The sequence below is a fragment of the Gadus macrocephalus genome, chromosome 8 (assembly GCF_031168955.1).
Source record: "Gadus macrocephalus chromosome 8, ASM3116895v1".
Lineage (NCBI taxonomy): Eukaryota > Metazoa > Chordata > Actinopteri > Gadiformes > Gadidae > Gadus > Gadus macrocephalus.
In genome coordinates, this window is record NC_082389.1 from 416,103 (window position 1) to 432,558 (window position 16,456).

Consider the following 16,456-nt stretch of genomic DNA (forward strand, 5'->3'; position numbering starts at 1 on the left):
CAGCAAAAAATACTTTGAAAATGTGTTGGTGAAAATGATGAAGATAAAATAGAACACAAAATCATGTTTACACATGTTTTTTGACCTCCCGCTGCGATGTGGGAGCGCAGCGGCCCACGGACGGAGAAATGGCAGCTATCAACCGCCCCCTGGTGGCAAGGACTGCGGTGAAGCTGAACTCTATTTAATCCAAAACAAAGCAAACGAACATCAGACTTAACGATGACGCACCCCTACTAGAAACCATCTCCGATAAACTTCAGACCTCTACTTGTCAGTTTTATTTATTCATGTACTGACAAATTGTGGTGTGTGAGTTTGAGTGTGTGTGTGTGTGTGTGTGTGTGTGTGTGTGTGTGTGTGTGTGTGTGTGTGTGTGTGTGGCTGCGTGTGTGTGTGTGTTTGTGTGATAGTGCGGGCGTGTGTGTTTGTGTGAGAGTGCGGGCGTGTGTTTTTGTGTGTGAGTGTGTGTGTGTGTGTGTGTGTGTGTGTGTGTGTGTGTGTGTGTGTGTGTGCGCATGATACTATAGGGATTATATATTTTCTTGGGTTTATCTCCACTAAAAACACTTATGCTGTCAGCGATGGCGGTGGCCTAGATTAGACAGCTCTCTGCTCCAAACCTAGAGGGCATCCATAATCTTTCACTTGTCTTTTTAGCCTACTGTCACGTAGGAACGGATCCTCAGTGGATTTATTTAGACAGATAACATTTGAGTTTCATCTCATGGTCCTGTCGAAATGTTGAATGTAATTAATTTGTATGCATTTATTTGATCCTTACGAGTAAAATCTAAGTCATATTAAGTAGGCTACTTATTAAACAAAGCATGACAAATGTGGTGTCTGAAATGTATATTCAGATACGTTTGGCATATCTTCTCTCCTATTTCTGCCTGTCTAGCATTCAAAGTCCTTACCCTCATCTGAAGTAAGATGGCCCTTGAGCTGAATTTCCTTGGAACATCAGATTGTTAGGCATGCTGCATCCAATTGCTCGGACCCCCGGAGGTACGGCTACCCCCCCCCCCCCCCTCCATCCTTCCGCCCCGACCACACCAAGGTGTTCACTCACCACCACAGATATCCTTTAGAACGAAAAGATGATAGAACTGACTTTTACAAGCTGACACAGAGAAATCTGGAGCACTGAATATCATTTCATATTTTTTCTTGCTTTATTTCTTATCTCGGTCTTCCTTTCTCCCTTCCTTTTCTTTCCTTATTTTTCAATTGAACCATTTATTTTTTAATTGAATCCATATTTTTTTATTTTTCGTATAGTGGAAGCCACTCTTCTGTCTTGAAAGCCTTTAAAATCGATAATGTTGTGCAGTAGAGCAGCCACACAGAACAGAAAAAAAAACATACAACCAGGAATGGCTGTTTATTAATTCGCTTATGGGAGCGAAACCCCGCCCTCCACGCGTCGTCATCGATCCGAGCAGCCAATGAGGCAGGAGGGCTGTCTGGTGTAGCGCGTTGAAGTACCCCCGTCGCATCGCTAGAGGAAGGGGGTCTAGGACGGGCTTTGTTTGTGGATGTGAATGAGCAGCATCAACCACCTCCAGAAATGTGGACGGATAATATAAGGATTTTACTACTTTTTCATTTGTTGGCCCTGAAGCTTCATTCATCCGAAGGTTAGTGCTGTCTTACGGTCGATAAATAGTATATACTCGGATCCAATTTAAAATGCAAAATTCTGCTTAATTCGCTAGATTCTCTGGTTTACTGGAGGGTTTGGGATGAACGGCGTTGAAAGCGCTCCCGGGTTCATTAAATTGTCTGATAGGCCTACCTCAAGACTCGAGACGCACAACACTACTACCTTATCCACACACACTCGTAATGCAGGAAGCGTGTTTAACCGAGCAGTGTGTGTGCGGTTGTCTTCTGATTCGGCTCATGGTCCCGGCTGGCAAAATGTCTGCGCTCCTGTCATGTGTATCAATGTGCATCCACACAGTAACGAGCGTATAGTGGCTTTCAAATAAGTGGCCACGCTGGGGGTGGGATGTCTAAAACACGTACTAAAAAACACGTGTCTTACACCCATCTCTCTCTTCTTCTTTTTTTTACGGTTTAAAACTCCCAGCAGACTCCTTTCAATTTGTAGTAGGCCTATAAAGTAGAGCATGAGGGACTACAAACAGCCATTGACGCTCCAGTGTCTCGCTCAATTGAACAGAAGAATACTGAATATTAATTAGGCATTCATTTGCAAATGACCGTTGCAGGGAACAACTCGGGCTAGTAATTATGCATTATGCAATTAATAATGCCATCTGGACTTTTTTTCTATTTTTTTTTTCTCAGCAGCAGTGGATGACTGTGAGGATGGACAGTTCCAGTGCAGCAACCAAAGGTGTATTCCCGCCATTTGGAAGTGTGACGATGACGACGACTGTTCGGACAACAGTGACGAAGAGAATTGTCGTAAGTGGGGAAAAAGTGATTTAAAAAATGGACGTCTTGTTGCGTATGGCGTTAACATCTAGCCATCACCACGCCGCGGATATAAAACGCCACTCTTGAATAGAGCTCATACTTTCTTAGAGATAAACCAATTAGTTGGAGATGGCATCACCACCACATATGCTTATGTTTTAATATAGTGCATTCAACAAACCACCGTAGCATTTCCGTTGCTGAATATGGCTTTAATCTCTACCTCCAGGCGCTTCGTTTCGGTGCATGTCGCACTACATTATTTACATAACATAAGGCTGTTTCTTTTTTTTTTCTTTCTGTTGATGAACTGAGCAGATTCGCCTACGCACCATCTCCCCATCAGAGGGTGGTTCCATATTAATAGGATAAGTTAAACCTTCATGAGTAATGCAATTGGTAATACTATAATTCGATTTGTGATATTGTGATTACTGTTGTTCTGTGGAAGAACATTGCAGGTGTTGTTGGTCTGTGCTTAATGACTGCAGACTCATGACCTATTTGTGGGAACGATGCTCACTGTGAATTCAATGAAGTGGTGCCAGAACTGTGTTTTCCACGCTGCTTGGCTTTTGTGTCTGGGTTAATTGTGGCTCGGGAGGAATTCCAGCACCTCCTATCACATATGCCTACCTAGTACCATCCCTTCCCCCTGCTTACACCCCCGAAACACTCACAACCAAATCATAGTGCGCACACACAACGCGCACACGCCTTCAAACCCTCATGCAAGCACAGCATGCAGGCTCTTACACACACACACACACACACACACACACACACACACACACACACACACACACACACACACACACACACACACACACACACACACACACACACACACACACACACAGAGAGAGAGATGCTTTGATGCTCTAGGAAAGAAGAGGGCTTGCATGTGATGTTTTCATACTTGATCATGATTCCTTATGAATAATATCACACTTTATAAGACAAGACGTGAGTGATCGAGGGAGTAAAAGACTGGAGTGAACTCAATTTTCCGGAAAATAACTTGTTTCTGTTTCTCCTCTGTCTTTTGCTAACTGGTCGTCATGTGGCTTCGAACCTTAAGCAGCCGATAGCCGAATAATACCTAGGTGGACTCAGAAGTCATTATGTAGGCTGTGTACTCGCATCGGATGGATTTGTGTGTTTCTTTCAGAGCAGTGTCTCTGTACACATTGGTACCTTGGTACAGAAACCATCTGAGGGCGGTGGGGTTGGGGCAGATGTCGCGGTGGTGGGTCTGTGTAGCGTTGGAGCGTGACTCGGTAGACATGCTGTACAAGGGGAGCGGCGAGTAATGAGGAGAGCCGGGCCGCTTCAAAACCTGTCCAGGAAGTAAAGCTCACAAACGCAGAGCGACGGTGCCTGTTGGCCACTAAACAGCACATCTCTCCCTGTTTTCCCTCTCTGTAATTAGGTTGCCCTGTGGGTTGAAATTGAGACGTATTTCATTTATACGATGTCGAATGTCCTGTGGCAAGCCTTTCCTTCTCATAAAAGGCTTTGTCTTGTTTGTTTTGGTTTGTTTGGGCAAATTCTGGAAAAACAAGACACAAATGAGGGAGTCGCTCAAGGGATATGAGACTGTTTCTTTTGGTTCGCATAAGGAAACCTCTCTATGATCTCCCCCCCCCCCCCGCGCCTTATTGCGCAGACGACCACCTGGGTACAACGCCATGGACCCAACTGAAATATCCAACGGCGCTCATAACATAATACCCATAATGCACCCTGCCGAGCATCCCCCTCTTCGCTCTTCAACCTCCCCCAACGACACCCCCCTCCTGATAACAGCATCTCTCTTGTATTTCGTGCGTTTCCTTACCGATCACTCACGTGCACGTGAGTGCACGTGAGTGCACAGTCTAGCCCTGTGGGCATCTCTGAGCAGGAAGCCTCGTACCTACCCATGCTCATTAAAGCCATGTTTCTACTACAGTCAATTCACTGGATGAAAGGCTCTTTCTAGATGACGACAGATACTCCGCATTATGTATTCATGCTCACCTACTCCATGATTCTCCTACATTCACACCCTCGTGTGGGGGGTTGTGTTAACTAACCTACACCCACAGGCGGGTGAAGTCCGGGCGTGGGCGGGACGGGGAATAGATACGTGATTAGACACCCTATGGACAAGGTCACAGATGTTGTGGTCCGAGTGTAGTCTTCACAGCAGGCCCAGGGTCATTGGGGCTATGGTTTTTTACGCACATTATTGTTTGATTTCAACTGTTCTATATTCCTTTTGAAATGGGAACATTTAATATTCCGCGTCGCCAGCTTCGTTTCCTCTCATTCCGGGGATGACAGCGGTGGGAGTCGGTAGACAAAGGAACTGCGCTGTGCGTTTTGCCAAATCAGATAACGGAGGTGAGGTTTATCTATGGATCAGTCCTCCTGCTTCACTGGAACCTATCCATCCCCCTCCTCCCCCTCCGCCGTTTGGTGCTCCGTTCCTCCACATAGACAATATAGGATTGCAAAATGAGATTTTTTATTATTCATGAATTTAACATTTGTTTTTCCGTCGTTCGACGTCCCTGTAGGTTTTACAATCGCAGTTAAAACCCAAGAGTGCTTCAATTTGAGATCCACACACCTTTCATTCCTGATTAATGTCTTAACCATGTGACAAGTGCTCTCCTCAGCCTTTTGATTGAGCTTTGTTCTGTAAGTTTAATTATCCCTTCATTCTACAGTGTTAATACTGTATTGTCCGCTGGTTAGAGTGTTTGACCCCCAGCCAAAAGAGTATTGCTTCATTCTGGACATATTGTAAATCGTATGTATTTCCTCATTCTTTTAGTTATATTCTGTGTGCGTCTGTGTTCCTTCTTACTATTGAGTGTATTTCTTAATGCCTTGCTTGTTTAAATAGATGTAGTGGATTTCTTCGTTCTCTAGTGTACACACAGTGGGCCTCCCTGGTGTATTCCTGGTGATGTTTAACCGGCCTTCTGGTTCTGCAGTGTCAGATCGTCTCGTACGGTCCCAGGGGCGGGGCCGCCCGGCCGCAGTGCCCGCACCATATGCTCCACTGGGTTTAAAATAGTTTTAAAACGGAAGGAAACTAAATAGAAAATAACCACAGGAGGTGAGGTGCCGTCAGCATGGGACATGAGGACACGATTATCAGGTTGAGAGCCCGGCACATTGTGGAGGGCTTTCATATGAATAACGGTTTGAAATTAAATTCGATAGCTTTCTGTGTGTTTGAAATCCATTTGGTTACTCATGTTCATTATTTCTAGCGTGTTGCTGTCACCTCGATGTCTTGAGCAGGTCAATTACTCGCAGAACGGGATGGGTGTGCTTTCATGAAATGACATTTGTGTGTTTAACTGAATGAGGAGCCTAGGGCCCCACAGCCCGGGGCCTGTGTGAACAGTCCCCAACCGTCCTGATCCCCAGTTTGTATTCAATACACAATCCGTCAAAAGTGTCAAAGGAGAAATTGTAAATGTAAAAGGAACAGCGTTGAACCTTTTGAAATGTGATGGTGAGGGCTTTACTCGCTACAACGTGGACGTTTTGGTATATTGATTAGCGTATCTTGCCCTCTTCTGCCTCTCCCTCAACAATTTTTGGATCATGGCAGTTTAGTGGAGAGCGTCCCTGAATAAGTAGAATGTCCAAAATGTGATTCAGCATTTTTGAACACTAGTTTAATATAATGTGTCGTCCTAACCCAATAATCACAAGGTCTATTCAACGCATTTTCCATTTGAATCCCAAACTCATACATGCCAGAAATTGTGTTTTCATGCACAAAAATGTGCCCAACACTTTCATTGTCCACAGTGAAAGAATGTCAACGTCGAACCCCATGTAGTACACAGAACAATACAACAGAAACATATCGTCAGAGCTCCTTTGACAGGCAGCCCTTGTATCCAACACAATAGCGATGTATGAACTAAAGCATGTTATAGACCGCTGCTCTGACTCCCAAGTTCACCCCGTGGAAATACTTCCCACTGGGGTCAGTCCTGCTGAGAATGGATGACCTCGTCATTGTACCATGCTTATGAAAGTGCCACTCAAACAGCTTATCTTTTAGAAAATCAAATTTGAAATTTAATGTATATAGAGTATTTATATTCAAGAAAACCAATTGAATAGACCACGAAGATTGGAATTTGAAACCCACAACCTCTAAGATGGAAGCCTAATATATCCTGATTTAAATGTGTGCCAGTCGGTGGGTGCTTTTTTTAATATGCTCAATTCTATGTTTGAGAATGAGTTCGTCCTAGTCATTCTCTTCAGGACTCCCTGTAATCTGCCCTCTCTGTCAGCAGAGACCTTGAGAAATGGTCATTCAGATGGGAGAGAATAAAGGTTCCTCCTGGAGCCTGCACGCCGTGGCACTTCGCGCCACAGGGCTGTCCTAATAGGGCGTCCTTTAATGGGATTCTCTCTGTGTTCTTCTCATCTGTGGCTAACCCTTTTGCATTGTCATTTTGACAAAGGCCTGGCTGATATTATTCACAGAAGGAGAAGTTAGCCTGCTTGCCTTCTGACACGTTGTTTCAGAGCTCGCAGGGCTCAGCTAGTAATTACACCCAGACGGGGCTTGTGTCTTCGTGTCACACCTCCTTCCCGTCTGCACCGGGAGTCCTCCCTGTTCTCTCTCTCCTTTTACGGCTCTTATGGTCGACTTTCTCTCTGTGTCTGCTTCTCATTCAATTTTCTCCTCTTTGTTCGTTGTGATGTACAGTTGTGCCATCAGAGCATAACGTCTCCATTCAGACCCTTTCATCTGCCATTCTTGGCTGTAGCTTTAAAATAGGACTCTGTATCGCGGGCAGTTGAGATGTCTCCCCTGTGTTCTGTCCGTCCCACGTTCCGCCCACAGAGAGAGAGAAGGCGACAGACGGAGAGAGTGACAGACAGGAGGAGTGAGAGGAAGAGAGGGAAATGGAGGGAGAAATGATTGAGGAGAAACCAGCAGAGAGAGAGAGAGGGAGAGGGAAACTGAAATGGGAAGCGAGAAGCGAGATATGAAACCGTCGTCTAATCCTTCTTCCTGTCAGAACAGAGGGTAAGCGTAGAGGAACTTTCCGTTTTGAATTCCAGCCGTGAGGGCGTCCGTTCATAGTGCTAGGTTGGGTCCTGATCTCTCTCACATAAGGACCTCTGAGCGTCCACCAGAGCTTGTCTCAGGTGGAACAGTGTGGAGGAAGCAGAGTGGAAGGAGCAGTAGGTGAACTGGCCGGCACTAGGGGCCAATATACCACAGATTGATAGGAACATATAGAGGCTGACATGTGTTTGCTTCACCCCAGTTCCCTGAGCGATCTCTGCCAGGTTCCTGGTTCATCAAAGACATTGATGCCGACTTCGGTCTCTGAACCATAACAATTTAGCCAGGAGCCTAACCAGCGTCATACTGTTCTGCCCTATATACTATCTTATACAGCAGATGTCAATTTCTAACCCATTATAGATTCCTTATTTCCTTGCATGGTCGGCCCAATGGGAATAACTATAGATTTGTTGTGCCTAAACGTGGTTGGTCGGGACTAATGGATTGACAATCCGGCACACGTCTATGACGTAATTGTGGAATGATAGAGTTTTACTGGGATACACTGGACGCAGTTCAAAATCATTAAACGAGGGAATGATTTTCTCGTAGCATCTTTAATAAAATATCAATCCTTTTGAAGTGATGATCTATTATAACAGAGGTGCACTAGGGAGACACTGCTCCACAAAACCACTAGATGAAGTGAATGCATATCAGTGTTTTTCCTGTTATTAATCATAATTTGATGTATGAATCGGTGGTGATATTATTCCTGTTGAAGACTGCGATAAACTCGCTGTGGCAAAGAACAATGCATTCGGTTCTCCGTTTTTTTTATCTACTTTGCGTACCTTTTACAGCCTTTTACAAAAGGCTGTGATTGAAGAAACAAATGTGTTGCAATCTTGGATGATTTCCTGTATGGGGAATATTCGTTCCTTTTTCGTCAAATTGGTCAAGGGCGAAATTTGCACTGCCATGTTCAGAAGGTTTGAGGAAATGCATGCGCACATTGTTATTACCATTCTTTGGGATTTAAGATGGTTTGTCTTAAAGACTGAGGATGACTCGAGAATAAGTTGATTTTTGCTCAGAGGAAGGTCAGAAAACAGTGTATTGTGAAAAGTGAGTCAGGAGAGTGATATTGGGTTCTGTCTGGGTTTGCCCTCTGTGTTCATTCCCAGCCCTGGTGTCTGTACAGCCCTGTGTGTGTGTTTATGAACCAGCAGCTTTCCTGAAGTGATAATTCAGAAATCCAAGCCTTACCAAACTAATCCAGAGTCTTATCTGACATCACTGTGGGATTCTGGTAAATCGCTGAAGGCTGAGAGAGAGAGTTCATGTCACTCACTTCAAGAACACTTTAAGTTTGGAAACTATTGACCGATTCCTCTTGGCCACTTAATCTCTTAATTCTCCATCTTGCTATGTAAGGAGTTTTTTGGTTACAATCAAAATTGCAGGGCACAAAATTGAGATGTCTGTAAGCAGCCATTATGAACGTCTTAAGACGGATCATGAATCATTCTATACGAATGGTCACTGAATCACCGGAAAGAAACCAGTACTGAGGCCTGAACCTCAATCACAACAGGGTTTTTAAAGTTATTAATCTTCATTAATTATTTCAACTGCAAAAAAAAAAAAAAAAATATTAACTGCGGGTCTTAACTGGATAGGTCATGTCTTTCGAATGGGGACTTTTTCTATAAATGAACCTCATATTTACCTGCAAATACATTTTGATAGCTTCTGCTCTGCTTCTCTCCATCCTCTCCGTGATGACGGCCTCGGTTCAATCTCGCTTTCAACTCCCATTTGAATTCCACTAGAGCAGTACTCGACAAGTCATCGCGGCGTACACTTCAACGATCCGGGGGGGGGCCGGGGGACGGGGACGGGGGACGGGGGACGGGGGGGACGGGGGGGCGGTCCACATCCGCCCTGCCCTGACCTCGCCGCCGCGCCCCCCAGCAGCACGGCTCCCGGCGGCGGCAGCGGCGGCGAGGGCGGTGTCGAGGCCGAGGTTTATCCGCACATCGTTCCACAACATGCGCTCTAAGTGTGAGGGGGAGCGAGGCGTCTGTGTGCCCCCCCACACGCCCGCGGACGGCTACGTCAGCGGGGGCGGAGGTAGAGGACGCCTCCGAGGGGGTGGATGTCTGTTTACACACACGCACGCACGCACGCACGCACGCACGCACACGCACACCGACACACACGATCCTCTTCTACCCGTGGGTGCGTTGTGCTCCTGGGCGAGGGCTAGCACGTGGCTGTCCTGGCCCTGGTTCTGTTGAGCCCTCCTTATGAGCCCAACGCTCCGTGGATGGTTTGGTTTGAAAGAGTCTTTGCTTCGGTCCAGTGACATTTCTTTATTCCGTTTTTTTCATTCTTTTGTGGGCAAATTTGCTTTTTGTCCAAGCTTGGCCCACCTGCGTTCTATTCAGAGACAGCGTGGGTGCTTTGGGAGGCTGTTTTGACAGTTTTCTTGGGTTAATAAATATTTAATGAGTTACTCCTTCCCTCCTTTGGCTTGGTTCCCGCCCTGGCGCTTCCTTCTGACAGTCGTTACACGGGAACACAGGCTGCGTGGTTACCGTTGGAAACCGCCACCTGTCAGCTGCTACGGTCTACGCAGTCTCATTCCTCGGTGAGGCAGGACCCATGCCCACTGGCTGTCATCCCTGTCAATCACCTCCCCCTGCCCACATTCCCCTCCCCTCAAGCTCGTCATCAAGGGGACGTTGTGGCTGCTCCAGTGGTATATATCGGCGTTCCCTCTCATCGGTCTTGGAGAGGTGACGTCTGAATGAAATGTCAATCTTGTGTCATGAAAGGTTGGTTGCTTCACGAAAGTTCAGCGATTTTGAAAATGTTCCAAAAAAGCTGAAAACAAAACAAGGTCAAATTTTCACCAAAAATCCAGTACAGCAGTTGGCCTGGTATGGATTCTATAAATAATCCCCTTGTCTAGTTTACCACTGAAGTAGTTTTTAGTTCAGCTGGGCTTAACAATAAAAACACATCATATACTTTCGACAAAGTATCTGAGTTTGATGGAGAGTGATTTTCTCCAATCCAAAAGTGTTCCCTTTTATAGTGCAACCTAAAAAGCACATAAAACGTTTATTAATGGAAACCATAGAAGAGGGTCTTAACTTTTTTAGTGTGGTTAGTGTCTGCGTGTGTTCTGAATTCTGATGATGAACCAGGAAATAAGGCTTAAGGTCCTACAGTTTTAATATGTCATTACTGTTAATATATGATGTTAAATAACTGGCATATGGGTTGGGGGGGGGGGGGGGGGGGCAGATTCTGCTGAATAATTGTATCTGCTGGAAAGTAAGTTTAATTTATTAGCTATCATATATATTATCTAAATATATTAGGGAGTGATGAATGAATCATGTAGGCATGGATCTTCACAACACTTTACAATAATGAATTGCCTGAATTGACCATAAGTTAAGTGTTAATTAACTGCAAATGTACTGTTAATTAATGCTTATGAATGCATCATGTTCATGTTTACTAATGGCGTTCCTGTTGACGGTTGACCTAACCCTTATTATAATGCTAGATTATGCTTGTGAGGAAGATTGGCTTTCCTGTGGTTTCTCTGCTGGATCCACTTCTAGATGAAGGAACCACACAGATGTTTCTCTTCATCAACACCACAACCACACTCCTTCACAACTGTCTGATGAGCCGTGGTCCTGGCAGCATAACCATGTAGCAAACCATGTAAACAGCGCAAACAGGAACTACTTGATTAACGCATAAACTGCGGACAAATGGGGGCAGCGCCTCCTTGAAGCAGCGCGGCCCCGTTGGTCGATACTGTACGTACTGGCTGTTATCAGTGCTGCCCTCTATTGGTCGATACTGTACGTACTGGCTGTTATCAGTGCTGCCCTCTATTGGTCGATACTGTACGTACTGGCTGTTATCAGTGCTGCCCTCTATTGGTCGATACTGTACGTACTGGCTGTTATCAGTGCTGCCCTCTATTGGTCGATACTGTACGTACTGGCTGTTATCAGTGCTGCCCTCTATTGGTCGATACTGTACGTACTGGCTGTTATCAGTGCTGCCCTCTATTGGTCGATACTGTACGTACTGGCTGTTATCAGTGCTGCCCTCTATTGGTCGATACTGTACGTACTGGCTGTTATCAGTGCTGCCCTCTATTGGTCGATACTGTACGTACTGGCTGTTATCAGTGCTGCCCTCTATTGGTCGATACTGTACGTACTGGCTGTTATCAGTGCTGCCCTCTATTGGTCGATACTGTACGTACTGGCTGTTATCAGTGCTGCCCTCTATTGGTCGATACTGTACGTACTGGCTGTTATCAGTGCTGCCCTCTATTGGTCGATACTGTACGTACTGGCTGTTATCAGTGCTGCCCTCTATTGGTCGATACTGTACGTACTGGCTGTTATCAGTGCTGCCCTCTATTGGTCGATACTGTACGTACTGGCTGTTATCAGTGCTGCCCTCTATTGGTCGATACTGTACGTACTGGCTGTTATCAGTGCTGCCCTCTATTGGTCGATACTGTACGTACTGGCTGTTATCAGTGCTGCCCTCTATTGGTCGATACTGTACGTACTGGCTGTTATCAGTACGTACAGTGTAAGTCGGGTGCATCCGTGTGTCATTTCCTTCAGGCCTTGAGGCCGGGGAGGTGGAACTTGATGAAGTGTCTCCAAAGGTGGACGGCTATGGCCCAACTATGACGCCTGAAACCACGGTGGATCTGCCGGGGTGTCGGCAGATCCACCGTGGTTTCAGGAAGGTCCCGTTGAAATGCCTCTCACAGTTCCCGTCGGCCCCTTCTAAACCGGGTCCCCCAACCCAACAGCAGTTGGACTGGCCCGCCGCTCCGCGCTGTGGACCTCCCCAGAGCCACGAGGAAGGTATCGGAGAGAGGATGTTGGGCTGGACGGCCCTGGTGGCCACGTATTTGAATAGGACCCCCCCCCCCCCCCCCGGTTTGGATGAGGGGACCAGGGCCGTCCACGCCCCTGGAGGAGGGTTTCTGGACCTGTTGGCCGTGCCCTCAGGTTCCTGACCCTAACCCTGAATTAGACAATCTTTTTGACGATGCTTATTACTGGATTAATTAAACATAATTTATGTTTACTTAATTTTATTTTGAAGGAATACCTGATTTATCTTTTACAGATATAGGCCCATATATACATTTTTCACTATGCCAAAGAAACCAAAATAAAACGGTTCAACTCTAGGGCTGATTTGAGTATTAATTCTGCAACGATATTTATACCTACTTGTACTACGACACTAATCAGTAAAGGCATCTGTTCTTCTGTCAAAATGATTACTGACAGCAGTGACCTGGACACACTCTCGCTTCGCTTGTTGTTAACGCCGAAGGCGTTTGGTTGCCCCTAGCAACACGTTGTCCGCAACGGTACGTCTGTTACTGGCCCTGAAGCGCTCCTCTAACCTTCAGAGTAACGCACTGCGAGCATATCCCCGCTGTCGTATGAGAGAATGACGCAATGGTGTTCTCTGATGTGGATTTGATGTGATTTATCGCTTGTGACGGCTTTTACTTTTCGTTGACTTGTCCACTACTTTAAAACCACATCTCGCTTTTGGTTATGAAAAGAAACAGCTGCACTTGAAGCAATGTGCCAGTGAAAGTGCGGTCTTAATCAAATTATTCACAGTCAAACAAATCTGGTGTTTTCTTTTTAGAAAGATTTACTTGCAGAGGACTCTCTCAAATGCTTATTCTGAGTGGCAGTGTTAAAGATGATTATTTCAGCCTGTGGAGGATTAAAAAAAGAGTTGTAGATGGTAGCAGAAACTGCATCAGACCCCGTGAACTTATGGTGGAGAACAGGGACGTCGACGCCGTTAAAAGCTTCAAATTGGGGCTTTAATGTGAATGGCCCGTTTGTAAATGTTCTTAAGCCCTCGTTTCATCAACACGCTCCATGCACTTGTTTGGAGACTCAAAATGAAGACATGGAAACTCATCCAACTACTAAATTGAATCGCCGTCATTAACTCAGTTTAGTCTCTTCAAGTGCTCAGGTTTTGTGGCGATGGGTGTGACAAAGGGGCTGTTCAGAAACCAGGGAAACAGTTTGGTTTCATTAGTTCCACATCACTTACGTTGTTCCACCCACATTCGATCTGCTTAAGGGTTATTGGCAGGTTCTCTTTTCCGCCTGAGCGACTTCTGCCTCTACTACACCAACGGGCCCGTTGTACTGAGTACACAGTCACGGGGCTTCGGGTTTGAACAGCCAGCTCTGAGTCGGGAATAGGGAGAACACAGAACAAGCAGAAGAGGGCGAGGTTTTGAAAATAAGCAACTCCTAGAGAAAAGGTGTCCCGTCGTCCCTCCCCACGTTTCTCCCCCACTGAGAAGAGTTCTCCGTAACGCACCCGTTAGCCTCGCAGATTGAAGAGATGGATTCCGCTGGACCGATCCCTGAAGAGTGGCTCTGATTGGGCGGCAGTAAGGGTAAAGGGTGTGCAATGTATTTAGCCAGCGTTGTGGGGTTTGCAGTGTATCTGGAGGACAACATTTTTGTTCATGGTGAGTTGTGGGATGTGCGTGTTTGCGTGTGGACCGAGCGTTTCACTTTCATGGTCATGGTCATACGAGCTGGGATGGGATGAGGACACGTTTTACTAAGTCTGAAACCATTTATTCACCCAGCCGTCCAATGGTCCATTATGAATAGTGGTCATGTCCTCGAATCAACACGCTTCGGAGTGGGTACAATTCTGAAACCGATATTGAACAACAAACTTGCAGAATACTAAAGAAAATATTGATGGTTTGAAGAAGATGGTTTAATCCTAGATATTATTCTAATCCAACAATTAAAAGTATTAAAGTGTGATTACTTAATTATCCGTCATTTACGAGTCAATGTTTACCTTGGATCTTACCATGGATTTAAAGTCACGATTATCGCTCTAAATTGTATTTTCTTATCTTATATGTAATATTTGTATGTATATTCACAAATAATCAGAGCTAATTATGATTTGTATTTGTGTGTTTAGACATTTCTTTGGGACGTAGGGACCAAACCATTGACTTAGAAAAAGCTAACCTACTGCAACTCTTTCCTCTGTGGAAGTAGTTTATATACTGCCAACAATACGAGTGTATGGTACTATACAGCACCACGGTGAAGGTGACTGCGGAAGGATCCACCCACTCGTTTTTATGTAGGGGTTTTGAATGCACAGCCAGACGCGCTTGCCGTCATATTGTGGTCTATAAAATGGCCACCATCAAGTTCACCACAGCGTAAAGCACTGTCTCTCAAATGTTCTCCCTTTGTGTGAGTGGTAGCCAGGAGGAAAACTAAGAGTCTACAACATCAAGTGTTTGGGTTCGTTCAACTTTTTCTTCTTAGTTTTGTCGATCGACTGTTTGCTTGATCACTTGATCATCAAACAACGTTCCTGCAGCAGTTGACAGTGACATCACACACACACACACACACACACACACACACACACACACACACACACACACACACACACACACACACACACACACACACACACACACACACACACACACACACACACACACACACACACACACACATGCTCCCCTCGCTGTACTGCTGTGCGCTCTCTGTCTGGGCGCCGGTGCGTGGGTGCATTCCAACACTGATTATGTTTCTTTCCGCTGATGCTGTTCGCAATGTGCTTTGGTCGGACTCGGATGAATACCGCCTCGACTGAAGACGACAAGACAAAAAGACGGGCGGCACAAAGAGGAAAGAGTAGGAGGGGAGTCGAAGGTGAAGTCTGGTACACACATAGCTCTCCTTTAACGTGATCCGGTGATCTGACGATCACACCCATCAGACTGCAGGAAGCATGTGGAAGAAGAGTGGCAGTAAAGGAAAAGGGCTGGAGGACAGCTGAAATGAGAGTCTAGCTCCAGGGAGAGCTCTCCTGGGGGGATTGAGAGAGGGGGGGTGGGGGGGGGTTGGTGTTGGCAGTGGGGCCAGGGAGTACCAGTGACTCGTTCACTGTTGCAGACCTCTGCAGCAGTCTACGGTCGGTGGTGGTGGTAGCTGGATGGGGGGCTATGTTACAGTTTTTAATCCCGGGTTTTGGTTGCAGATCACAATGGAATGTGACAGGAGGAGCGTGAGGGGGAATTGGGCTTCGCATGAAACAGAATCGCCAATTAAACCTGCCTGCTGTTTGCTGCTGCTGGCCCCTAGCTGTGTTCTGTGGCCCCCAGCCGGGGGAGAGATGATGTGCTGGGCTCATGGTGCACGTTAGCGCTGCCTGTTGGAGTATGGCTGGAGGGGGATTGGCTCCGAGAAATGAAGGCACCTGCTTTTTCCAGATGGCCGTGATGACCCAGATTTACCATTCCTGTCAATTATCTTCTAGCTCAAGCAACGCTGGCTTACTGTGAATTGTTTGGGATCTATTTGTGTAACCCCATTATAACAACATCTGTTATCTTGAGTAATCATTGCATCAAGTTGTACCTAAGTCTTTAGTTCTGCAGGAATCAGTCAAATCACAACAATAAGTCTCCCTTATCTGCCCATTATACCACCACCTAACAACGTTGGGAAAGGAGTATTTACTAGTGTAACTCAACACGTGACCTGATAAACCGTTGAAGGTGATCTGCAGCTCTGGACGTAGATTGAATCGTTCTGCAGGTGGAGGCGGTCGCTGGGTCCACCCTCAGCTCCTGCCGTGGTTTGAAGGTGGTCGTTAGAAATTCATACATTTTATGCATTAATATTCTTTCACAGTGTGGGAAAACGATGATACTGTACGAACGCGCGTTTGCGCACACACCGAGCTAAAGAGAGTGACCTCTATATCCAGAATCCAGAAGCCAGTTATTTACCATTGGTACAGTCTGGGGTTGAACACTAATCAATGCCCCCTCTATTTTGTAAGCAT

At 45.9% G+C, this 16,456-nt stretch overlaps 1 protein-coding gene across 1 annotated transcript; it reads left to right on the forward strand.

Moving 5' to 3' along the window:
- The first annotated feature begins 1,468 nt into the window (after positions 1 to 1,468).
- On the forward strand, positions 1,469 to 12,581 carry LOC132462533 (atrial natriuretic peptide-converting enzyme-like). Its single transcript, XM_060058088.1, has 3 exons — positions 1,469 to 1,643; positions 2,320 to 2,439; positions 12,178 to 12,581. The coding sequence occupies exons 1-3, from the start codon at positions 1,574 to 1,576 to the stop codon at positions 12,579 to 12,581; spliced, it is 594 nt and encodes a 197-aa protein (XP_059914071.1). The 5' UTR covers positions 1,469 to 1,573.
- The last annotated feature ends 3,875 nt before the right edge of the window (positions 12,582 to 16,456 follow it).